Source organism: Erinaceus europaeus, chromosome 16, assembly GCF_950295315.1.
Source record: "Erinaceus europaeus chromosome 16, mEriEur2.1, whole genome shotgun sequence".
Lineage (NCBI taxonomy): Eukaryota > Metazoa > Chordata > Mammalia > Eulipotyphla > Erinaceidae > Erinaceus > Erinaceus europaeus.
In genome coordinates this window covers 72,160,070-72,186,843 of record NC_080177.1, presented here as the reverse complement: position 1 = coordinate 72,186,843, position 26,774 = coordinate 72,160,070, and the positions used below count along the sequence as shown (strand labels likewise).

Here is a 26,774-nt window from a genome sequence, read left to right as displayed (position 1 = left end):
AAGGTTGGAATATTGCAGATGAAGCTTTGAGGTCTCTGTTTTGAAGATAGCTAGTAGGTATATTTTATTTATATTTCTTTTATTTATTTTTTAATTTTTAATTTATAAAAAGGAAACATTGACAAAACCATAGGATAAGAGGGGTACAACTTTGCACAATTCCCACCACCAGACCTTTGTATCCCATCCCCCCCCCCCCATAGCTTTCCTACTCTTTAACCCTCTGGGAGTATGGACACAGGGTCATTATGGGATGCAGAAGGTGGAAGGTCTGGCTTCTGTAATTGCCTCCCAGCTGAACATGAGTGTTGACAGGTCGACCCATACTCCTGTCTCTCTCTCCCAAGTGGGGAAGGGCTCAGCAGAAGCGGAGCTCCAAGGCACATTGGTGGGGTTGTCTGTCCAGGGAATTCTTGTCACATCCTGTTAGCATCTGGGAACCTGGTGGCTGAAAAGAGAGTTAACATACAAAGCCAAACAAAGTGATGAACAATCATGGAACTAAAGGCTGGAATAGTGCAGATGAAGTGTTGGGGGGTCCTCCATTTTATAGATAGCTAGTAGGCATATTTTAGTTATATTTCAAAGGGCCTGTAGCTATACTAGTGGGTTTTTTTTTCCTGATCCTGAAATCTGATATGCAGGTGGATCCAAGTTATTGTCTGGAGAGATGATGTCATGGCTGGAAAAAGGGCTAGAAAGCTGGATCAGGGAAGAGAGCAGCTCCCAAATATGGGAAAGGTGTGTAAATATTGTTGACTGTAGACCCCATCTATCTGATCTGGGGCCCATATTCAGCTTCTATTTTGATTTGTTCAGAAGCCTGTTGTTTAGTCTCCAAATTTTGGAGGTGTTTCTTTCTTTATCATTATCTAACTGCATATCACCATGATCTAAAAAGACACTTTTTATTATTTCAACATGCATATATTTGTTTTTTTAAATATTTATTAGTGATTTAATAATATTTTACAATATCATAGAGAATAGGCATGTAGTTCCACATGGCACCCACCAACACAGTTCTGTATCCTCCCCTAGTTCAAGCCCAGCTCCCTAACCACACCACCAGATAAACAACATAGTTTGAACAAAGTCTTAAGTTTTTAAAGTTCTTAAGTTAAGAACCATTAAAGTTAGCTAGTTTTCTGATTTTGCAGTTCTGACAGATTATCCTTTTTGTTTTTCCTTCAAGACTTTTTGAACCCATACACGTTTCATGGCATTCTTTACATCCTCATTCCTCAGAGTGTATATGAGTGGGTTGAGCATGGGGGTGATGGTTGTGTAGAAAACAGACACAGCTTTATCCAATGGGAAAGTAGTAGATGGACGGAGATAAATAAAGATACAAGGAACAAAGAATAAAGTCACTACAGTGAAATGGGACCCACAGGTAGAGAGAGCCTTGTGCCGGCTCTCCGCAGATCGCTTTCGAAGACTGAACAGAATGACAGTGTAGGAGGTCAGAAGAATAAGGAAACACCCCAGGGAAATAAGACCACTATTGGCAATCACCAACATATTGACTAGAGTTGTATCTGCACAGGCTAGTTTTAGCACTGGGTGGACATCACAAAAATAGTGATCAATGACCTGAGCATTGCAGAAGGGCAGCTGAAAAGTCAGGAGGGTTTGAACAAAGGAGTGGGCCAGGGCTCCCAACCAGGACAGGGATGCCAGCAAGATACAAGTATTGGCACTCATAATGGTGGTATAACGGAGAGGTTGGCAGATGGCAGCATAACGGTCAAAAGCCATGACAGTCAAAACAAAGATCTCAGCACAACCAAAAAAGTGGAAGGTAAACATCTGAGTCACACAGCCCCAGTAGGAAATTGTCTTTTTCTCAGATATAAAGTCTGCAATCATTTTGGGTGCTGTGGCTGAGGAATAAGCGATGTCCACAAAAGACAGGTTGCTGAGGAAGAAATACATGGGTGTGTGGAGTCGGTGATCAGAAAAGACTGTAAGCAAAATGAGCAGATTTCCCACCATGATCACCATGTAGAAGAAGAGGAACAGGGCAAAAAACATCAGCTGCGTTCCAGGATCTTGGGAAAGTCCTAGGAATATGAACTCAGTCACATTGTTGGCCACTTCCATGGGAACCCACATAGGAAGGATTGAATGGCTCTGATTCTCTGCAAAAATAAGTAAATATTAGCAGCCACTGCAATCATAGCAAACGTACAAAACAAGAACATCTTTCAAAAATATTTGTGATGTTAAACATAGTAGGAGAAATTGCTAGTAGTTCTTAAGTAGCGGCCAGAGGCAGCTCACATGTTTGAAGTCCTGATTGAGATCTCCAGCACTGCATATGCTGGAGTGATGCTCTGCTTCTCAGTTTGATCCCTTTTTTCTTAGAAAAAATTCTTTCTGGGGTGAAAAATAACCCCAATTTTTAAATGTATAATTAATTTTTATGTTGGAGATAATAGCAAGAAGTCAATCTGATAGCTCATGTCTGAAATTCTTAAATGAATAATTTTTGGAGTTCTTATTTATTTATTTATTTATTTTCCCTTTTGTTGCCCTTGTTGTTTATCATTATTATTGTTCTTGCTGTCATTGTTGTTGGATAGGACAGAGAGAAATGGAGAGGGGGGGAAGACAGAGGGGGGAAAGAAAGGCAGACACCTGCAGACCTGCTTCGCTGCCTGTGAAGCAACTCTGCAGGTAGGGAGCCGGGGGCTTGAACCGGGATCCTTATGCAGGTCCTTGTGCTTTGCACCATGTACACTTAACCCGCTGTGCTACGCCTGATTCCCATGAATCATTTTTAACTTAATACAAACAAGTACAGGTTTTCAAGTTTATTTTCTAGAGACAGAGAACAACATATGTATTTGTTTTCTGCTGGTCAACAGCATATGCTTATAAATTAACACTGAAATACTTTTTTATTTAATATTGATTTATAAAATTACATGTCAACAGGGGTATAATTCCACCACACCATTCCTACCACCAGAGTTTCAAATTCCCCCATTCCTCCATTGCAAACTACTATAGTTCCCCCAAGGTTGCAGACATGGGTTAGCTATCATCTCTATAACTATCTGTATATCTTTGTAAATAATTACCCCCTTTTTCTTCTCGGTCCAGTCCTCTCTTCCCCTCCAAGTCACTCATGATCCTATTACTACATCCAAATGTTCCTCCCTTTTTCCTCCTCTCTCTTCAGGTCCTGATGGAGCTGGAGTTCAGAGCCCTCTTATTCTCTTCCTCCTATCACTTTTTCTCTACTGAGAATATGGATCAAAATTGTTTTGGGGGTGTAGGAGGTGGGAGTTCTGGCTTCTGTAATTGCTTCTCTGCTGAACATGGGTGTCAGCAGGTTGATCCAGACCTCCCAGCTTGTTCATTGGAATAATTTAAATTCTGAGCTTTGATATGCAAATTAAAAATCTAGATTTGCTTGCCAATAAGAAGTGAGAAGGAAGAGGGGATGAGTATGAGGTACACAATGATGAAGGACTGAAGCTGGGTTGGAGTGATGTGCAGATGCCTATGACAGTGAAATGAATATGGGGTGATCTCACTCTCAGGCAGAAGTTGAAAAACAAGATCAGAAGAGAAAACACAAGTAGAACCTGAACTGGAATTAACGGATTGCACCAAAGTAATATGGAAAACTGGGAAATGTTATGCATGTACAAACTATTGTGTTTACTGTCAAATGTAAAACGTTAATTCCCCAATAAAGAAATAAAAAAGATGATATTGTATCCTTCAGGAAAAAAAAGGATGGAGTTGGAGGTGATTATGCTTAGCAAAATAAGTAAAGAGATGAAAGACAGCTACCAAGTGGTTTCACTCATATGTGGAATCTAGAGAACTGAAACACATGAACTTGCAAATAAACAAGCAAACAAAAAGAGAAAGAAAGAAAGATCAAATTATCTCTGAGGCTTGTAAGAATTATAGTGATCATCATTAGGAAGATTAGAGCACAAAACTTTGGTGGGTGGTGTGGTATGGAATTATACACTACCCTCTTACAATCTTGTAACCCACTCATAAAAAGTAGTTAACTGAAAAAAGCTGACAAAAGTAGGCAAACATATTTTCTCACTGGCTCACTAAATAATGGCCTTTTTGTAGAAAATGCCTCACTCTCCAAAGGGTCAACAAACTCTGACACTTGTAGAAGACTGGTCCTGAAATGAGTGCAACCTAGAATGTTCTTCGATATGACCATGGAAAACGACTTCCGATCGACAAGAGATGCGGAGGTTACACAGGCTCCTGTGCTAACTATGAGTAGATACGGGTCCTAGGTCAGATCAATGGGGTTTACAGTTAATGGCATTCATATACTTTTCTGATATTTGGGAGCTACTTTCTATAACGATCCAGCCCAACTCTGACACTATCTTCCCAGTCAATATTTTTAGCCCACTGTATGTTATCTGTAGGGCTCAGGCAAAAATTAGTAAAGCTATGGGTACCTTGGAATATACCTAAAATTAACTTCCTAGCTTCTTCCAACATGAAGACCCCAAATTTCATCTGCTATATTTTTACCTCTAGGTCCCTGATTATTAAACAAGTTTTTCTGCTTTATACATTAATGCTTTTCAGGCACCAAGTTGCAGATGCTACCATGACGCCAACCTGACTTCCCTGGGCAGATGATCTCATCAATGTTTCCTGGAACTTCACCTCACCAGAGCCCAACCCCACTAGGGAAAGACAGAAACAGACTGGGGGTATGGATTTATCTGCAATGTCCATGTCCAGTGGAGAAGCAATTACAGAAGCCAGACCTCCCACCTGTTGCACCCTATAAAGATCTTTGGTCCATACTCCCACAGGTATAAAGACTAAGGGCCCTTCCAGTGGAGGGGAAGGTATATAGAGGTCTGGTGGTAGGAATGGTATGAAATTGTACCCCTATTACCCCACAATCTTGTCTATCATCATTAAATCACAAATAAAATAAATAATGGTTTTTTTTTTTTGGTTAATACCAGACCACCCAACATCTGGGGTCCTAGTTAGGAACTCCTTGGATTCCCACATAGATATGATAGGACTGGCCCTCTAATAGATGCCTCTCCCCACCATCACTAGTCACTTCCATCAGGAACATCATCATAATCCCTCTTGTGGGCCACTCCAGAAACTTGTCCTCCCTCTAAAGTAGCAATGGTAGGGACTGACACATTCTCCAAAAGAGCTGGGTCATCCTACCTTGCTACTCAAGGAAGACACGGTCCTGAAATGAGTTCAGCCTAGAATGTTCCCAGTTGTGACCATGAACAGCGAGCTCAGACCAACAGAGACTCGGAGGCTACACAGGTTCCTGTGCTAAATATGAATATATATGGACCCTGGGTTAGGTGGATGGGGTAAACGGTTAATTTTATTAATAGATTTTCTTTAAGTTTGGGAGCTACTCTCTGCCTCAATCCAACTTGCTAGCTCTATTCTCAACTCTGATGCCATCTGCTCAGACAGTATCTTTTTTTTTTTACCAACTCCATGTTAGTTATCAAAATAAAGTAAAACTATGAAAGTCATGGGCCCCTAGGAACATACCTAAAGTAGACATCCTCACTTCTTTCCACTCTATTCTCACCTTCTCTATTCCTACTTTTTGGTTCCTATTTTTTATAACAATTTTTTCTGCTTCATATCTTGCCACTTTTCAGCCCCCAAGCTGCAGATGCTATCATGATCCATCCTGACTTCCCTGGGCAGATGACCAATGGGTCACCAATGAGTCCCAGAACCTCACCTCTCCAGATCCCTCCCCCACTTAGGGAAAGATGGTGTGTATCTTTTTGTTGAAAAAGTAGGCATGGAGTAGTGAAACTGCACATGAGCGAGAGACCACATTATTCAAAAAAGTACTACATATCACATACAGGTCACAAAGAAGTGACTAAGAAAGTTGTTTTATATATACATAGTGGAATACTACTCAGCTATTAACAATGATAAATTCACCTTCTTTACCTCATCTTGGATGGAATTTGAAGGAATCATGTTAAGTGAGATAAACCAGAAAGATATAGGATTATCTCATTAATGGATAGAAGTTGGGAAATAAGAACAGAAAAGGGAAAATACAAGTAGAACGTGGATTTGTTTTGGTATATTGTACCAAAGTAAATGACTCTGGGGTGGGCGTAGAGTACTCTCAGGTCCTGGTGCATGATAGTGGTGGATGAAGTAGGATGGGAGTGATCGTGTTTTGCAGAAAACTGATAAATTTTACACATGTACTGAATTTAATGTAATCCACTCATCCCAATAAAAATGTTTTTAACAATGTGCTACACATAGGATATCTATGTACAATATACTCTGTAAGTGAATATATAGTTATCATTAACAATATTAGCGACTGGAGAATATGGTAACTGCAGGAGAATATGGTAACTGCTTAACTATATATTATATATATAGTTAAGCAGTTACCATATATATACCATATATATATGTACCATATATATATACCATATATATATATCACATATATATATATGGTATATATATATGGTACATATATATATATGGTATATATATATATATGGTATATATATATGGTATATATATATATGGTATATATATGGTGTGTATATATATATATGTGGTATATATATATGGTATATATATATGGTATATATATATATGGTATATATATATGCCATATATATTATATATGCCATATATATACCATATATATGCCATATATATACCATATATATTATATATATTATATATTATATATGGTAACTGCTTAACTATATATTCACTTATGGTAAGTGAATATATAGTTATCATTAACAATATTAGTGACTGGAGAATATGGTAACTGCTTTTCCCTGAAGGGAAAGAAACCTACAGAGGGATTATCTTAGAACATTTATCTCTTTAGCATGTTCATCTCCTAATTTCAGTTACATGTATTTCCATGATTGCCAAAAGCTCTAGAAAATGCATCTGTTACTGACATTCACCATCTCACATATATTCTTTCACTGAAGTTGTAAAAGGTATTGTCCTTATCCTTGCATGACTTTCTTTAAGAGTTTAGCTAAGGATGCCCAAAGATGCTTGGACATCTGTTCTGGTTTGTTTTTTCCCCTGAATGGTCACTATCTCAACTTTAATGTGTAATCCTCTCAAGGGACTAAGTCAAGTCTAAGACCTAAGACCTTTCTATGTCTATTTTTGAGAGAAAGAGCATAAAATTTAAACTGGACAATTAGAATTGACTAGCATTCCTGCCACTTGTAAACTGTAACAGAAAAACCAGTTTCCGTACTTCTATTAACTTCTGAGTTCTCCACTGTGTGAGAATACTGCCAGTGATGGTCAAATTAATAGACTTAAAGGTAGTAAATAACCTGCAAATATACCCCATTAATTTTAGAGACAAAATTTCAGGATGATTAGTATCAGGCCTCTGGACTCTATGGACCAAATCTTCTATAGAATTGTTTATCTCTACATATCCTCTCTTGTTTTTAGGTCAAATTTATTCTCGCTAGAATGATGCCAAAGAAAACATAATATTTATAGTGGTAGAAATGCTGTGCAAGAAACAAGATCATTACAATGTTTAATACTAAGTGTCCACCTAATTATTTTTTTAATAAAACAAAAAGCAAGTCGAAAGGAGACCAGGGAGCTGGCCTAACCTAATAGCTAATACGTGTTAGATCACCGATATGCAGACGCTAGGCTACAGAGGTCACACGTGCAATCCTTGGAAACCACCTTACACCAGTGTTGAGCTGCTCCAGCTCACCCTCTCCCTCTCCCTCTCCCTCTCCCTCTCCCTCTCCCTCTCCCTCTCCCTCTCCCTCTCCCTCTCCCTCTCCCTCTCCCTCTCCCTCTCCCTCTCCTCTCTCTCTCTCTCAACAGATAAGTTTTTTTTTTTTTTTTTTTAAGAAAAAGATTGAATGGGGGTCAAGCGGTAGCACCGCGGGTTGAGCGCACATGACATGAAGTGCAGGGACCATCGCAAGGATCCCGGTTCGAGCCCCCAGCTCCCCGCCTGCAGGGCGGTCACTTCACAAGCAGTGAAGCAGGTCTGCAGGTGTCTGTCTTTCTCTCCCCCTCTCTGTCTCCCCCTCCTCTCTCGATTTCTCTCTGTCCTATCAAACAGCAATGGCAACAATAACAACAACAAGGGCAACAAAATGGAAAAAATGGCTTCCAGGAGCTGTGGATTCGTAGTGCAGGCACCAAGCCACAGTGATAACCCTGGAGGCAAAAAAAAAAAAAAAAAAAAAAAAAAAGACTAAAAGTTCCTGGTTCACCTGAGAGAAGAGATTTAGTCTTAGCTTCTCCTGTAAGTTACTTAAAGAATCACACACATTCTGATTTCTTCCCTATGAGGAAACCCATCCCAGAGCAAGCTCTTTGAGCAATCATGTCTCAGCAAATAAAGTCTTTTCAAATTTTGCAAAAATAGCATAATGGAGACAATCAATGCATGTTATATATACATAAAAGTTTATACTTAACCAATATTTATTTATCCTTTCACCTAATAAGTACTCACTGAGCACATTCTCCATTCCTGGCACTGTGGTGTGAGTAAAAAAACTGAATAAAAGCATGTTCTCAAAATAAAGTCATTCATTTTGGAGTAATACCTTTAAATGATCTTCTCAAATCCTCTAAGATTTGCATAAAGATCTGTATTTATAGTAAAAGGGTTTAAATGGTCATTTGACTTTATTTCACTTATTTACCAATTGATAAAATGAGTGAGGTACAGAGAAACTGAATTACATAGGATTCATTGTTAGAATAAAGACAGAACTCAATTCCTATTGAAATAACATCAAAACAAATTTTTGAGCGATAATAAACTGTCTCATGAATTATCTGTAAGACTTGTTAGATAGTCTGTAAAAGCAGTTGAAGGATTTAAACATTCCTTTTTAATTCTTGAATATGATTTGAGTCGATGCAAATTACCCTAGCCTCTTTCACCACTTGTTATGTTTCATCACAGATGAGGAACTTACTCCAGTTGTCTTCTTGAATATGATTCCACGACATGAATTTGAACAGCCTGAGATCTTCTGGATCAATTAGCCTTTCTCAGTTATAAATGTTCCCTATAAATACAGCGAAATATTAATATAGTGATGTTTCTCTTAAATATCTGTCAGATGTCACAAAAAGTACTACACCTACAGCCTAAGAAGAGAGCCCAAGTTTGCTCATTCACCTCTCCCTCTCCCTCTCCCTCTCCCTCTCTCTTTCTCTCTCCTTTATCTGTTACAAGTTTATCGTCCTGTCATGATGGTACCTGGCCCTTGTTTGCAAGAACTTTTATGTTCCTGTCTGCTGAGAAAAGCCATCAGCATTTCTGTATCTTTATGCCTTATTATAACCTTGAGGGAGTTGTTCAACCACTGGCAAGGTAGCAGCTGGAGAGTATTATTAGGCTGAGAAAGTGCAGGTGTAATCCCCATTAAATGACTCCTCTTAAATCTATAATAAAGGCTACTTGGTAGATAATTAGTCACTAAACATTCAGGGCATTTCTATAGTTCTGCACAATTTATTCCAAGTTAGGTCAAGGGGAAGGAGGATCATTATATTGGACATTCCCTTTTTTTTTTGAAAAATTTTTTTAAAATTACTGGCTCTCAGGTAGGCAAGCAAGCTATTTAATGCAGTTGCACTATAAAAATAGTGCCTTCCTCCAATTATTGCATGGATGAGTTTCTAAGGGAGCTCAAGTCAGTCCCTCTGTAACCACAGGCCATATCAGATGGTCCAGTCCTTTAAAACCCTTTTATCTGTGGCAATAAAAGTTAGATAAAATGTATGTCCAACATTATACCTAGATATAATGTTATATAATACACATATAATACACATTATACATATTTTTTCTTAATGTGCTGGTTAGCACAATACTCCTACTGATCTGGTAACATATTTTAAATCTTATATACATATATATATTACTCACATATATATGTATTCAATATATTTTGTATATGTGCATATACATGTATATGCATATGTATACATACATATATTTATTATATATAAATATATGTACATGCATAAAATTTTGGAATAATTTTAAACATATGGAAAGGCTGTAGCGGTAATACAGAGTTGTTGTACACCTCATACTACTTTCCCTTTTACTGTCTCGTATTATTATAGTACTTTTATCACAATTTGAGAACCAGTGCTGACATATTAGCTAAGCTCCATATTCTAAATTCAATTGTTTTTTTCTTAGTGAATAGAATTAGTCAAGCAATCAATTTTATTTATTCTAAAAATTACTTGTTGGGAGTCAGACAGCAGTGCAGTGGTTAGGTGCACGTGGTGCAAAGCGCAAGGACCGGTGTAAGAATCCTGGTTCCAGGCCCTGGCTCCCCACCTGCAGGGGAGTTGCTTCACAGGCGATGAAGCAGGTCTGCAGGTGTCTGTCTTTCTCTCCCCCTCTCTGTCTTCCCCTCCTCTCTCTGTTTCTCTCTGTCCTATCCAAAAAATTAAAAAATAAAAATAAAAATTACTGGTTATCATTAATTTCTTTAGTTTTCTTTATGTTGCTTTTTACAGTTTTCCAAAAACAAACACTTATAAGCCTTAGGTGAGCTTCTGTTAATATCAAAATCTTAATATAAATATGAACAATACAGTATGGTTCCTATCTCTTGCTGCTTTTCAAAGATTTATTTATTTTATGAGACAATTAGAGAGATACAGGCCAGAGCAGTACTTGATTATATGCGGTTCAGGTGATCCAACCTTAGAGCCTCACACATGTAGGACATAAACTTTAATCCAATAAGATTTTCCTCTTGTCACTGTGACTGTGTTTTGATAGATCCTATTAAAGGCTGAAGTTAAAAGTGCCATCATATTCCTAGAGGCAGGAAGACTTGGAGGTGGCAGGAAGATTTGGGGGCCTTCAATCTTTTACTGACTGTTCCAAATTCAGTATCTGGTTTTCCTGCCTTACTTCCACTTGGATAAAAAAACTAACCCTCCCTGGAGGGCAAGAGGCTGATTAATGGTAATAGACTGTCGTCCCTCCCAGACCATAGTTTTCAATTGCAATAAAAGTAGTTTCTCTTCATGCAAAACCTTAGTGTGACACTTACCTGAAAAGATGTATGCACACTCATATTCATCTAGTCATGAGCTGGAAACAACCCAAGGGCTCAATAGCAGAAGCATAGATAAGGAAGATATGGATACATACACAGTGAAATAATACGCAACTATAGGGAAGGTGAGTTCTTGTCTTTTGCTACAACATGGGTGGAATTGAAAGGGGTTATGCTAAGTGAAATAACTCTTAAGGAGAAATACAATTGATTTCACCCATATGTGGGGTTTAAAAAACAAAGAGGGGGATCTAGGGAGATAGCTTACCCAGTAAATCGCACACTTTACCGTATGGTATGATGCCTAAAGCCAAACTCTCCCCAGCCTACCCCACTCATCACTACACGAGAGCACCATGCAAAGTGGAAGTTTCGTGAGCAGTGGATCAGTGCTGTGGTACATCTCCTAGTCTCTGTTTTTTTTCTCTCCCTGTCTCTCTCTCACTCTTTTTCCAGAAAAAAAAAATCTACTAGGAGTGGTAGAATTGTAGCAAGCAAAAATCAAACCACCATCCACTGTAAGGAAGCAAAAGATGTTTATTCACAAATTTGAATCCAGACCTAGAGGTGACTGAGCAGTCCACCAGCTCGACCCTGAACAAGGCTCAAACCACACAATTTATAGGATTCTAGAGTACATTCTGGGTGGAGAATATGCAAAACTAGAATTCTATCACACACTCAATAGCATTTTACAGAAAACGCAGGATCCAATCATTTCAGACATTGCAATACCCTAAACAGCCTATAAGAATTGTCTAATTTCAAGCCTTTGTGCAAAATAGGGTCACCACACTTTCTCGTTGTCAGCCAAGACCACCTGGCTATCAGCTCCCTCGACCTTGAGCAAGTGGTTGGGTTTCAAGGGCTTGGTTAGGCTAGCTATTCTCTTTCTTACATCTTGGTGTGTGGGTTTTGTTTTTCTAGGGGAAAGGGTAAGGAATTTTCCATCTCACACTATAAGCAGAAAAGCAACTATACTTAAAACTCATACTTAAAATTATACTTAAAGCAATTCTAAAGCTACTGCTTCTAACAAGAATTATACAGGTGTCCTGGTGGAAAAAAAAATGGGGGGGGGAGAGGAAGGGAGGAGAGAAGGAAGGAAGAAAAGAAGGAAGGAAAAGTAAGGTAAAGGTGAGGAGAGTAAGGGAAAGATAGTGCCCAGCAGGCCGCACAGTGTATCACTCATGAGGACTCACGTGCAGTCCCCAGTCCTCACCTGCAGGGGATGTTTCACAAGTAGTGGCGCAGAGCTGGAGGTGTTTCCCTTTTCTCTGTTTCTCTCCATCTCTCTCAGCCTCTATCCAGAACAAATGGCCACCAGGAATGGTGGAATTGTGGAAGCATTGTACTTCAGTGATAACCCTGGTGACAAAAAAAATAAACATATTAATGAACCATTAGTCTACATTAGCAGATCTTAGGATGCATAATGGAGTGGGGGGGGAGTTAGAAGGGTGTTGGGGGCAGTGTTCTGTGGTGCAGGTAGGTGGCACTTTCTTTTTTTTTTTTAGATTTTTTATTTATAAAAAGGAAACACTGACAAAACCATAGGATAAGAGGGGTACAACTTTGCACAGTTCCCACCACCAGACCTCTGTATACAATCCCCTCCACTGATAGCTTTCTCTATTCTTTAACCTTCTGGGAGTATGGACCCAAGATCATTGTGGGATGCAGAAGGTGGAAGGTCTGGCTTCTGTAATTGCTTCCCCATTGAACATGGGTGTTGGCAGGTCGATCCATACTCCCAGCCTGCCTCTCTCTTTCCCTAGTGGGGAAGGGCTCTGGAGAAGCCCTTGGTGGGGTCGTCTGTGCAAGGAAGTCTGTTCGACATCATGCTAGCATCTGGGAACCTGGTGGCTGAAAAGAGAGTTAACATACAAAGCCAAACAAATTTTTGAACAATCATGGACCTAAAGACTGGAATAGTGCAGATGAAGTGTTGGGGGGGGGTCCTCCATTTTGTAGATAGCTAGTAGGCGTATTTTAGTTATACTTCAAAGGGCCTGTAGCTATACTAGTGTTTTTCTTTGTTTGTTTGTTTTTCATCTCCCCAGACAATAACTAGGTGGCACTTTCATGGTGGGTGAGGTATATTGACACGTGTTTTGGGGTTATGTGATTTTATGCCCCTGAGACAACATGTATTGACAACTATATCTACTATAAACTATTAATCCCCTGACGATTTTTTAATTAAATACTAAGAAGCCATTTCCACAACATTTTGTACAATTTAGTGAAAAATTGGGGCAAGGATGGTCGTGATGATCAGTATTAGAATATTGGACAACTAACCCAATGGCAATAAAATCTATCAATGTAAATATAATGACTTTTCCTTATTTTATTACTTACCGCTATTTCCCTTTCAATTATTGGCCTACTCACAGCGAACAGTTCAGCATTAGACTATAAAGTGCTAGGGTTATCGCACAACAGTTAGAGCACTGACTTTCTTGTTAGAAGGAGGCCCCAGAGGCCGCAGGCTCTGTCTCTGGCATCACCTTATGCTGGAGCTGAGCAGTATTCTGGTTTTCTCATCCTCTCCTCTCATTATCTCCCTCTTGCATAATAAATAAATGAGTTTTTCTCCAAAGGAAAATGTTTAAAAGTAAAAAAAAAAAATAGGGAATAAATGTGCAGTTTTTCATGTGTTCTGGAAATATTTAATCAACAATATTCCTGTGTTCTCATGAATCAAACTCTAAGCTACTCCAGTATCCTAAAATTCTGAGAGGGAACAGACATGCCCTCAATATCTGTGGGGCCCAGAGTAAGAATATAAATAGAGACAGCACCATTCATCTGAAAATTTTAATTCAAGATAACAGAATTTAAATGGATTTAATTTTTCTCAAACTCAGAAAATAATGTTCTCATACTTCTATAACTACTGAAAAGTCAATTTCAAATTTCAGATTGAAATCCTCAGGCTGCCATTTCAATGATAATATATCTCTGTGTCTTAGTGTATATTGCTTGAGTCTATTTTGTTTGATACTCTATGAGTATCGGGGATCTGAATGTTTGTTTCTTTTCTCAGATAGAGGGCAGTTCTCGGCTATTATTATTTTCTCTAACAAAGAAAATTCATGGTTTCCTTGCATTTTCGTGCCTGATCTGAAAGTGAAGAAAGAGCGAATTTTGGCCCTCAATCCTCACCCCATCTGTTTTGGCTATAATTATTGATCTTGTATGTTAGAATGGAGACTCTGTCCAAGCTCTGTCATACACTTTACAAAGTGTCCTTTGACCTTATTGAGCACACATCCATGTATGGTCCAATTCAAGAAGGTAGATTCAAAAAGAAAGGCTCAACAAGTCCTAGAAGTGTACTTGGGACATTTAAGCAGGAACTGTACAGATAATGTCAACTTTGTACAGACTGGAAAGCAGAATGTAGTAAATTTGTCAATAAATAAAAGTGTAATATGATTACATACTGGAGGACTGACAACGCAAAAGGTAGTATATAAAGATCTTGTTCTTCGGAATATTATGTAGGTAAATCCAACCATCAGCAAGACATCTAATGTGATTTCTTGAGACCTTAGATTTTTCTATGAATGAGATATTAGAAAAAGGAGATTAGAAAAAGTAAGCTGATACAAAAAGAAAGCCTGCTGTCTCGTGCCCCTGCAATATATCAGCCTGACAAATGAATCACCTAGACCTTCCTGGCAACCCACGCACTGTGCCTCTCAGCTCCTCTATATAGTCATCACAGGGGCTGGATCTCTGTGGAGCTGTTGTAGGGAGAGAGAGAGAGAAAGAGGAGAGTGAGATTTCTACCAGCATGTCATTCTCATGCTTACTCATGCCAGCACAAAACTATCCAACTAGTAATCTTGTTCCTGGTTCATGAGAAGCCCTACATAGCAGTACATACAAACATAAATATATAGGTGTATACATTCATACACTATGGCTTCTTAAAAGCAAACATCACTTCCAAGCACACACACACACAAAAAAAAAGAAAATCCATTTTTTACTATATCAAGAAAGCTCTGCCATGCTGAGGCATATGACAAGTTACATTAAGTGGAATTTCAGACATTTGTTCTCTAAGTTGTATTTTCCACCCAATTAATTATAACAACCTTTTGATAGCAATTGATTAGAAGAAAATAAACAAATGTTAAATATTCCTTAATGTCTTATCATATTATTTAGTGATTAGAATAAAAACTTTTCCATTCTTTAGAAATTTAGAGTCTTATGTCAGAAGTAGATAGTCTTAAATTAAATATAAATATTTAAGTGCACCTTTTAAAAATTTATTTATTTTATTTTTGCCTCCAGGCTTATCGCTGGAGCTCAGTCACTGCACTCTGAATCCACTGTTCCTGGAGGATATTTTTCCCTTTTCTTGACCTTGTTGTTTATTGTTGTTGTTGTTACTATTACTGTTGTTATTGCTGTCATTGTTGTTGGATAAAACAGAGAAATTGAGAGATATGGGGAAGATAGAAACTGAAGAGAAAGACACCTGCAGACCTGCTTCACCGTCTGTGAAGCAACCCCCCTGCAGGTGGGGAGCCGGGGATTTGAACCAGAATCCTTAACCCATGTGTGCTTAACCCACTGCGCCACCACCCGGCTCCCAAATTCACCCCTTTTAGGTATCTCTTAGCTCTAGAGAGCATGTGCAGATACAGTTAATATTAACCAATTCACCCATCTAATTGGAATAAATTGGGGGATGAACTTAATCTTAATTATGTACAATGATTATATTTCTTGATTGGTTACACATTCCTTAAGTAACCCTAGGTAGGTCACTAAAATCTGAATTCATTTGCAAAGATGGAGTCAGACAGATAACTTCTGAGATTCAGGGGGAAAAACTGTTAACATTTCAAAGAGAGGGACCTGGTGGAGGGACCAAAGCTGGTTTCAGAGCCATAAAACCTTATGATCAGTTGTACAACTAAGTTTTAATTCATTCTCACTACAATTCTACTCAGAAAAATTTGAGATGAGATGGGATAAATGCATCTCCTAGAGTGTTTCCGTCACTCCAGCACCCTCAGCCTTATACATAAACCTTGTTAAGAGCTTTTGTTCATTCAAGTGAGTTATACCACATTTCTATAATTTGGCACACTTGAAGCTGAGTTCCTGGGTAAACACTCAGAGAGTGGTTAGTGCTACTTTCCAGTTTTGTTAGAGACAGGACAAAAGGGATTCACACTGTTTCATAAGACAGTGTAAGAAAATACCAGAAGGAACGTCCTGATTCTAGGGATTGTTAGCCATTGAAGAGCAGAATGCAAAAGGAGATGTAGTGTCTTCTTTTATTTTAACTGAATTTAACAAGTGAACTGAATAAATTACAGACAGAAGGATAGAACAAATGATCTTTTTTAAAGTGTCTTCTTGGCCCTCCAACTCATTTCTGGTTACATCTGTGAGTTACCTGCTCACTATTTAACACCGGAGAAAGTCACCTCTGTTTCCCAATCAAAACCAAAGTATCATAATTCTTATGTTGACTTTCCTTTTTTGTCAAAGTCATCAAATTAGTCTCTATGCATGTGCTTGGATACAGAATAATTTAAACTCCCCCTCGCCCCCAAAAGAGATATATCTTCTAAAGATACCTCTTCTTGTTTATTGTTTAAAATGACAGTAAGATGTCACATGATTTTTTCCTCAGTTTTCTCATGGCTTTCTTCATATCAGCATTTCTGAGTGTGTAGATGAGGGGATTCAGCATAGGTGTGACCACTGTGTAAAATACAGAGACTATCTTGTCCACAGAGAAGCTGCAGAAAGGCCTCAGGTAGATGAACACACATGGCACAAAGATCAGGCTGACCACTGTCAGGTGGGAGGCACAGGTAGAGAGTGCCTTCATCTGGCCCTGGCGGAATCGAGTCCTCAGAGTGAGCAGGATGACAGCATAAGAGATCAGCAAGACCAAAAAGCAGACAAGAGAGAGCAGACCACTGTTGGAGACCATCAGTACCTCTATCACATATGTGTCCATGCAGGATAGCTTGATGACCTGTGGGACATCACAGTAGAAGTTGTCGAGTTCATTGGGGCCACAGAAGGGCAACTGGATGACCAATATGACCTGTGTTATGGAGTGAATGAATCCCCCACACCAGCAGGCAAAAACCAACTGACAGCATAGCTGCCGGTTCATGACTGTGAGGTAGTGCAAAGGATTACAGATGGCAACATACCTATCGTAGGCCATGACTGTCAGCAGAAACATCTCACTGGCTCCCAGAAAGTGCAGGAAGTATATCTGGGCCAGGCATCCTGAAAAAGATATAGTTTTGCCCTGCTGTAGGAAATCCCCCAGCATCTTAGGTACAGTAACACAGCTCAGGCATAGGTCAATAAAAGACAGATGACCCAAAAAATAGTACATCGGGGACTGGAGTAAGTGAGCATCAGCTCTCACTGTCACCACGATCAAGAGGTTCCCCAGGACAATGGTCAGGTAAAACAACAAAAATAGTAAGAAGAGAAATAGCTGCAGCTCCCAAGAGGATGATAGGCCCAGAAGGACAAAATCGACCACTTTGGAATCATTTTCTTTTTTCACCAATGCAAGACTAACAAGTGACCTACAGAAGAATTAAATTGAAATAAAGACATATAAGTTAGATAAATGGCTATTTATGATTTACCACACCATATGACATTTATAAAAATCATATTACAAGGGAGGGGAAAAAAAAAGCTTAAAAAGTTCAGTGAGGTAGAGAAATGCATATTTTGGCATAGACAGAACATGGAGCATTTATATCTCTTCCAATGCTGGATTCCTGTAATGTTTAGGGCTATCTCCATGACAGCACAACTCTTCTACTGCCAGTGGACTGATTTTTTGCTGAGAGAGAGAGAAAGAGAGAGAGAGAGAGAGAGAGAGGGAGAGAGAGAGAGGAGAAGGAGGAGAAAGAGGCAGATGGAGACTAGCATAGAGCAGCACTGTCCCACTCCTGTGAAGTTTCCTCCATAGAGTTGTTCCCACGTGATGAGCAGGGCTAGAACCCGGGTCCTCATACATGGTAAAGTGTGCACTTTACTGGATGAGCCATCTTCTGTTTCCTCACTTTTAGATGGCATTGTATCCTTTAAGGACAAGTTGTGGAATAAAGCATCTAGATCCAATACTCAATACTAACATTCACCAATGCCTCTGGTTAAGATATTAAACCTGGCTTCTATTTTCTTTCTTTCTTTTTTTTTACCAGAGCACTGTTCATCTCTGGATTATGGTGGTGTGAAGGATTGAACCTGGAATTTCAAAGCCTCAAGCAAGAGAGTCTCCTTGCATAACCATTATGCTATTTCCTCCACCCCTGACTTCTATTCTTTCTTTATTTAATATATTATGACATTATAATATTTTCCAAGATTGCTTTAAAAATCCAGTGTAATCTGCCTATGAGCACCAAACACATACCCAAGAAATGACTGGACACCTTCAAAACAAGTATTTTTATTCATACCATAATACTTAATGCATAAAAATTGATTGAATTGAAGGAAGAAAGGGACTATGATCTAGTTAAGTCAGCATAAAGAGATATTGCCATGACGCTAGTGCTTTCTCTTAAAGTTCATTCTATAATATTCAGACATTGTAGCCATCTTCCCCAGCACTAAACCTAGAATTCCCTGATGTTATAGGAATTTTGTTATTCTGTGACTGCATTTACAGGCTAAAAACAACAGGATTCAAATGATCTCCTCTTTTCCTTTTAAAAAATTTTTAAAAGATTTTTTAAAAATCTCTATTTAATTTGATAGGACACAGAGAAAAACTGAGAGGGAAGGGGGATAGAGATGGAGAGAGAGAAATGCCTGTAGCACTGCTTCATCATTGTAAAGTTTTCCCCTGCAAGAGGGAACTGGGGGCTTGAACTTGAGTTTTTGTGCATGGTAACGTGTGTGCTTAATCATTGTACACCACTGCTTGACCCCCTCAAATGACTTCTTAAATGTAAGAAATATTGGCTGATGCATTGATAGAGAAAAAGACTATTAACAATAGGATGCATAAAAACTGGTTTCAAAGGCAGAAAAACCAGCAAGGAAGGTAATAGGAACCTTGAATAAATGAATCTGAGAAACTTACATCATGGCATATCAGGAATTATGTTGGTTCAAGGAAGAAATATCCTACCAGCCCCTTCTTCATATTTTCATACACGCAAGATGAGAAACTCTCAGATGACCATCACAGTTGGCCTACTCTAACCATTTCCTTTTAAGTCAAGCCCTAACTGAGGTCTGACTCTATGGACTGGAGATATCTGTTTTCCCTGGGGCTCTAACTGCATCTCTGGCTTTTGTGGTCCTTATGGTACTGCTCAGTTTAATGAGCCGTGGGATTCCCTCGGCTGTTCTTGTTTGAGCTGTTGGATTTCAACTCTTGCTAGAAAGCTGACTTTGGATCCTGAAGGCTCTGAAAAAGTCAGACCTTATGCCTAAAATAGTACATCCCTTTTACCTGCTTTAAATTGAATAATTTGGCACTACATATGCTTCCAGCTTTCCACAATGAAATAATTCCTACAATTCTTTTTCTCTCCATTATAGTCCCTGGGGTGGGCTAGGACAAAAGATAAATAACAAGTTGTCACTAGAAGCTGAAGAAACAGAAACACTTTCTTGAAGGTGTTCAATATGAAACCTTAGCATAGCAACCAAGTCTCTCAATGAGCCACAAGCAACCTATCAAACTGGTGACTAACATATGAAACATTGCTACTGTCATTACTAAATTGGAAATATTTTATAACTTTTACTGTAAAAGTAGCATTTTTAAATTTTATAAAACATAATTCTCACACAAATAAATTATAAATATCAAATGTTTTATTTGGGGCTATGAAGATAGTGCAATGATACCATACCAGACTTTCATGCCTGAGGTCCCTGAGGTCCCAAGTTCAACCCTTGGCACAGTCATATGCCAGAGATGAGGACTATTCTGGTACTTCTCTCTTATGAAAAAAATAAATAGTGTCTAACATACTTAAGTAAAGGACAACAGAATGACAATGCCAGTTTAAAAGAAAAGAATGTGAAATCATGATTTTATGTCATTGTAATATATAAAGGAACACTAAAATAAAGCTTCTAAGTTATATACCAATTAGTTAATATCCTAAAGTTCAATAGAACCTTACTTTTGGGGGTTGTCTTTTCTACCACACTAAAACTGGCATAATTCAGCTGCTCCCTGTTATATCTAACGAAGTAATATCTAAGGTAATTGTACATGCCTTAGATCCCATAAGTAGTTAATACCAAGCTTTTAACAAGATAAAATCTTTCCATAGTTTAATGACTTTTTAAAATTATTTTTTTTACTTTTACTTTTTATTTGATAGGACAGAGAGAAATTGAGAGGGAAGGGGGAAATTGAGAGGGAGAAAGAGAGACACCTGCAGACCTGCTTCACCGCTTCTGAAATATCCCCCTTGCAGGTGGAGACCAGGGGCTTGAACCTAAGTCCTTGAACATGATAACGTGTGTGCTTAACCAAGTATGCCACTGGCTGGCCCCTAGTTTAATGACTTTTATACGGGTATTTCGAACAATATGTTATCATGATATTGAGAGTTCACATATATTCTTGGATTTTACTTAAGGATGAGGACCAGAAAAATAGCAAACCAACAGGATAGGATTGTTTGTTTGTTTGTTTGTTTGTTTTTTCCACTAGGGTTGTGGCTTGGGCTTCGGCACTACGAATTCACCACTTCTGGTGGTCTTTTTTCTTTCCCTCTGTCTCTCCCTTCTATTATACTAGATAGGAGTGAGAGGTTGAGAGGATGGGGAAATAGAAAGAGAGAGAGAAAGATAGACACCTGCAGACCTGCTTCACCACTCGAGAAGCATTCCCCCTGCAGGTAGGGAGCTGGGGAGCTTGTGCCCTTAACCAAGTATGTAAGCTTAACCGAGTGCCTCATCGCCTACCCCCTTCAATTCAACTTTTGGATCTTTCCTTCCCTTATAAAGTGGCAGCTCAGGGGGGAAAAGATGATATATATATACAGGTGGCTTCAGGACCCTTATTGGTTTAGAAGATAAGCGTCCTATGGGAATGAATATCTCCTGTCACAACTCCAAATGCATAATTTCCAGAGTTCCTGGAAGAGACACACATAGTTCTGATCAAGTCATTTGATATTCAGGAAAGCTCAGACTTATAGCTTCTCACTAAGAATTAATAAATCACTCATCATCCCACTCCAGATAATTTTTCCAAATTAAGTGGGAGTAGGTAGCATAATGGTTATACAAAAACTCTCATGCCTAAGGCTCCAAGGACCCAGGTTCAATCCCCTTCACCGCCAGACCTGAAAAGTGCTCTGGTTTAAAAAAAAAAATTCAAATGATTTTTACCCTAGAAAACATTACCTGGTAGAGTAGTTGACATTCCATCCCAATTAGGCATTCAATGAAAAGAGTGAGATATATACCCAAGATAAAATTTGACCTTAGAAAAATTATTTGCAGGTACTTTAAGGCAAATAAATAAAGTTTGCTTTCCTTCAGATTTTTTGTTTCATCACATGTTTTTTCTTTCATTATTTCATATTCTCACATAACTAAGTACTTATACTTTAAGACAAACTTTTATTTCTGCTCTTATGAAGCAAAAACCAGGGACCAGGTGGTAGCAGCTGGTTGAATGCACACATTATCATGCTCAAGGACATGGGTTCGAGCTTCTGTTCCCCATCTGCAAGGGAGATGCTTCATAAGCAGTGAAGCAGTGCTGCAAATGTCTATCCTCCTCTCTCACTTTCCCCTCTCAGTTCTCTTTATCCTATCAAATAAAAAAATAAGCATAAAAATGTAAAAATGGCCACCAGGAGTAGTAGATTTGTAGTATCAGCACTGAGCCCCAGAGTTATGCCTGGTGGCAATTAAAAAATGTTCATAATCTGGCATATACATTTATATTCCTTGCCACTAATACATTAAGTAGTTTCAAACACCCATGTTAATTATAATTCTGACCAAAGAGATCACTTGACTGAATGTATATGAAACCTCGGGGCCAGACGGTGGTGCGCCTTGTTAAGCACACACGGTACGGTGTACAAGAACCCAGGTAGGTTCAAGGCCCTGGTCCCCACCTGCAGAGGAAGAAGCTTCACTAGTGATGAGGCAGTGCTCCCTGTCTCTCTCCCTCTCAATTTCTCTCTGTCTCTATCTAATAATAAATCAATAAGATATATTTTAAAAGAATATATAGACACCTTTAAATTCATATATTGATATCTAATCCTTAATATGATAAGTATTTAGAGGTGAGTGAGGGCTTTGGGAGGTGATTAAGGCATGAGTGTGGAGTCCTCATGAATGGAAAAGTGGCTTTACTTATTTATTTATGTACTACCAGTATTATGGCCAAATCCACCACTCCTGGTAGCCATTTCGTCACCTTCCTTCTTTCCTTCCTTCTTTCCTTCTTTCCTTCCTTCCTTCCTTCTTTCCTTCTCTTTCCTTCCTTCCTTCCTTCCTTCCCTCCTTCCTTCCTCCCTTCCTTCCTTCTTTCCTTCTCTTTCCTTCCTTCCTTCCTTCTTTCCTTCTTTCCTTCCTTCCTTCCTTCCTTCTTTCCTTCCTTCCTTCCTTCCTTCCTCCCTTCCTTCTTTCCTTCCTTCCTTCCTTCCCTCCTTCCTTCCTTCTTTCCTTCCTTCCTTCCTTCCTTCCTTCTTTCCTTCCTTCCTTCTTTCCTTCCTTCCTTCCTTCCTTCCTTCTTTCCTTCCTTCCCTCCTTCCTTCCTTCCTTCCTTCTTTCCTTCCTTCCTTCCTTCTTTCCTTCCTTCCTTCTTTCCTTCCTTCCTTCTTTCCTTCCTTCCTTCCTTCCTTCCTCCCTTCCTTCTTTCCTTCCTTCCTTCTTTCCTTCCTTCCTTCTTTCCTTCCTTCCCTCCTTCCTTCCTTCTTTCCTTCCTTCCTTCCTTCCTCCCTTCCTTCTTTCCTTCCTTCCTTCTTTCCTTCCTTCCTTCCTTCCTTCTTTCCTTCCTTCCCTCCTTCCTTCCTTCTTTCCTTCCTTCCTTCCTTCCTTCCTTCTTTCCTTCCTTCCTTCTTTCCTTCCTTCCTTCCTTCCTTCCTTCCTCCCTTCCTTCTTTCCTTCCTTCTTTCCTTCCTTCCTTCCTTCCTTCCTTCCTTCCCTCCTTCCTTCCTTCTTTCCTTTCTTCCTTCTTTCCTTCCTTCCTTCCTTCCTTCCTCCCTTCCTTCTTTCCTTCCTTCCTTCCTTCCTTCCTTCCCTCCTTCCTTCCTTCCTTCCTTCCCTCCTTCCTTCCTTCTTTCCTTCCTTCCTTCCTTCCTTCCTTCCTTCCTTCCTTCCCTCCTTCCTTCCTTCCTTCCTTCCTTCCTTCCTTCCTTCCTTCCCTCCTTCCTTCCTTCCTTTCTTTGATGGGTTAGAGAGAAATTGAGAAGGAAGGGAGCAGAAATGGAAGGGGAGGAAGTCCTAAAACACTGCTTGACCATTCGTGAGGCGTCCTTCTGCAGGTGGGGACTGGGGTGTGATCCCTGGTTCTTGCACATAGTAACATGTACACTTAACTGGATGTGCCACCAGCCGGCCCCTTTAGTGCTATTATTAAAGATAACTCAGGAGGCTTCCTTGCCTCTTCTTCCATGTAAGGGCAACTTTTATAAACAAGGAAGTGGGTCTTCACCAAACATGGTATCTGCTGGCACTTTCATCTTGGACTTCCCAAATTGTCAAACTGTAAGAAATTAATTTCTGTTGTTTTATGTAGCCTATGGTATTCTCATGCAGCAGACTGCATGGACTAATGCAGTAGCTAAGTCTTATTTCTTCAATATTACAGAGAAAAAAATCATAAGTTGGTACTTGAGCATTTGTTAACCGTAATTGGTACTTGAGCATTTGTTAACCGTAAGTCTCCATGCTAGAGGAAGTTAGGAAGTCTATTTTAGGTTTATAGGGGCTCATGACTTTATTAAAATTTTGCCTGAACCCAGTCAATAGCTAACATGCAGGTAGGCTAAAAGTATTGTCTGGGAAGATGGTGTCAAGAGTTGAGAATAGGATTAGAAAGCTGGATCAGGGCAGAGAGTAGCTCTGAAATATGAGGGAAGTATATAAATACCATTAACTGTTAACCCCATCAATCTGACCTAGGGCCTATATATATTCATATTTAGCACAGGAGCCTGTGTGACCTCTGAGTCTCTCTGTTATTCTGAGCTTGCAGCCCACTGTCACAGCTAGAAACATTCTAGGCTGCACTCATTTTAGGATTGTCATAACTCCCACCCTCTGCACCCTAGAAAGAATTTTAGTGGAATGGGCATATTGAGCCCTCTGGTTTACTTCCTCTATTATTTAACTCTCTGAAAATATAGACCAAAATTCTTTATGGGGTGCAGAAGGTGGGAGTTCTGGCTTCTGTAGTTGCTTCCCCATTGGACATGGATGTTGGCAAGTTGACCTGATACACATCTCCAATCTGTTTCTATCTTTCCCTAGTGTGGTAGGGCTCTGAAAAGGTGAAGTTCCAGGAATATTATCACCCTCTTCCAAGAAATACTTTCAAAACTATTAGGAGAGAACTTATCTGCTTATAGTAATATTGGGGTGATAGGATTAAACCACTGATAATGAGGAAAACCAAAAGTACACCACAACAAGATTTACTTTTTGCACTATAGACAAAGATTTCATATTCCTTAACTTATCCTTTGCTCCACTAGAAAATAAAATTACATATTTTTAAAATTTTTCCTACATGTTTCTGGTGATCAAAATAAAGCTGTCTCCTTTTTGTAGAAGACTTGCTTTTGTAGAGTAAGAGGCCAGCTCAGAGTTAGCTTTGAATCCAGGGAAACACAGCTATATTGACTTCATACAACTGAATGTTTTTTTTCCATATTTTTTCCTAAAAGCATGTACTCACAGAAGAAAACAAAAAATATTGGCCTGAAAGACTAGCTTGCCCAAAGGACTACTGAGAAGTGAAATGCTTTTTTTTAAAAAAAATTTATTCATAAAAAGGAAACACTGACAAAACCATAGGATAAGAGGTGTACAACTTCACACAATTCCCATCACCAGAACTCTGTATTCCATCCCCTCCCCTGACAACTTTCTTATTCTTTAACCCTCTGGGAATACAGACCCAGGGTTATTATGGAGTGCAGAAAGTTGAAGGTCTGGCTTCTGTAATTGCTGTGAAATGCTTTTTAAAGAGAAAATATGAGAGAGACTAAATCCCTAGAAATACTGATCAAAGACATAGAAAAACAGAGTCCTCTCCAAAACTCATTTTTAAAGGCACTTTAATCCCTTCTTCCAAGTTAAAACTAGATACTTGCAAAGTCTTATCTACATCGTCTCCCAGACATCTCCCCTGAGGAGACACTTGGCAGTCACTGCTCAGCTAATTAGAAGAAAGAGGGTTGGTTTTCAGAGAAGATTCTAGAAATCCACACTTCTGAGACTGGGACTGAGAAGAAAGGTCACAGTTGGCCAGCTTCTTCCTGAGCAGCAACATCTCAGGTATGTAGGAATTGTTGCAGGTTTGAGACTCAGAGCCAGCGGATGGAGTCAACAAGGACGAACTTCATAGCAGCAGACTCGGGTTGAATCTCTCCAGAAGCACTCACCCTCTAGCTGCAGTTCTCTGTGCGTTAAGTAAGGGTTGGGCATGGAGGTTGGGCTAAGCTACACTAATTTCATATCTTATGGATTCCCTCTCTCTCTGGCATATCTGCTCTTCTTATTTTATTATATTTACTTATGTATTTGATAGAAACAGCCAGAAATCGAGAAGGTAGGGGGATATAGAAAGGGAGAGAGACAGAGAGACACCTGCAACACTTTTTCACCACTCAGGAAGCTTCCCCCCTGCAGGTGGAAACTGGGGGGGGGGGCTTGAATCTGGGTTCTTACCCTTTACAACATGTGCACTCAACCTGGTGTGCCTCCACCAGCTCCTTGGCATTTGTTCTTATTCCCACCATGCTTCAAGAACCAATAGAATGGTTCTTTACTTGCATATGTGAACTGATTGAGATGGAACGTTAACTGACTCAGGGTTCCTTTTGAAGCAGAAATAAAGTATAAAGTACATGACACCTAAAGTCAATGCACTGCAGAGCAATTAATGGTGACTAACACTTGGTCTCTACCCTCAAAGGTTAATAACGTTAATAAAGGTTAATAAGTCTAAAAGGTACAGTAAGATGAGTCAAAAAAATCCATGATGGGCCAGCAAGGTCACGCACTTGGAGAGTGTGCTGCTGTGCCCTGTGCTAGCCCTTACCATAAAGGACGCTTCCATGTTGTGATATCTTGCTCTCTGTCTACGCCTACCTGAAAATGATGGGTCGGGTTGGAGCAGTGAAGCTCCAGGGACAACAGGAAAAAAGTTCCCAATGTCAATCAAAATATGTCAATTCTGATTTGTAGAAAAATACAGTAACTTAGAATAAAACTCCTCATTCCTCTCCACTTTAAACTATCATCCATGTGTTTAATGTTGATTCGGAAAGTATGGTGGCATGTCTGTGAAGTAGATTGTACTGTATTCATAACATAGTGATGAAAAAACATAGCATTTAGGTCTACATGAAGCTTAAAGACTAGTAAAGTGATAAAAAAGTAACCACTTGTGATAAAGTATTT

General features: G+C 39.2%; 2 protein-coding genes across 2 annotated transcripts; both read right to left on the bottom strand.

Annotated features, from left to right (window-relative positions):
* Positions 1–1,170: 1,170 nt before the first annotated feature.
* LOC103126328 (olfactory receptor 4S2-like) lies at positions 1,171–2,118 on the bottom strand. Its single transcript, XM_007537230.2, has one exon. It carries the CDS (start codon positions 2,116–2,118, stop codon positions 1,171–1,173), a length of 948 nt encoding a protein of 315 aa, XP_007537292.1.
* Positions 2,119–16,745: 14,627 nt separating this feature from the next.
* Positions 16,746–20,384, bottom strand: LOC103127185 (olfactory receptor 4Q3). Its single transcript, XM_007538078.2, is given in 3 exon segments — positions 16,746–16,778; positions 16,780–17,716; positions 20,254–20,384. Coding segments are annotated over 3 exon segments (1,101 nt in total).
* Positions 20,385–26,774: the final 6,390 nt, after the last annotated feature.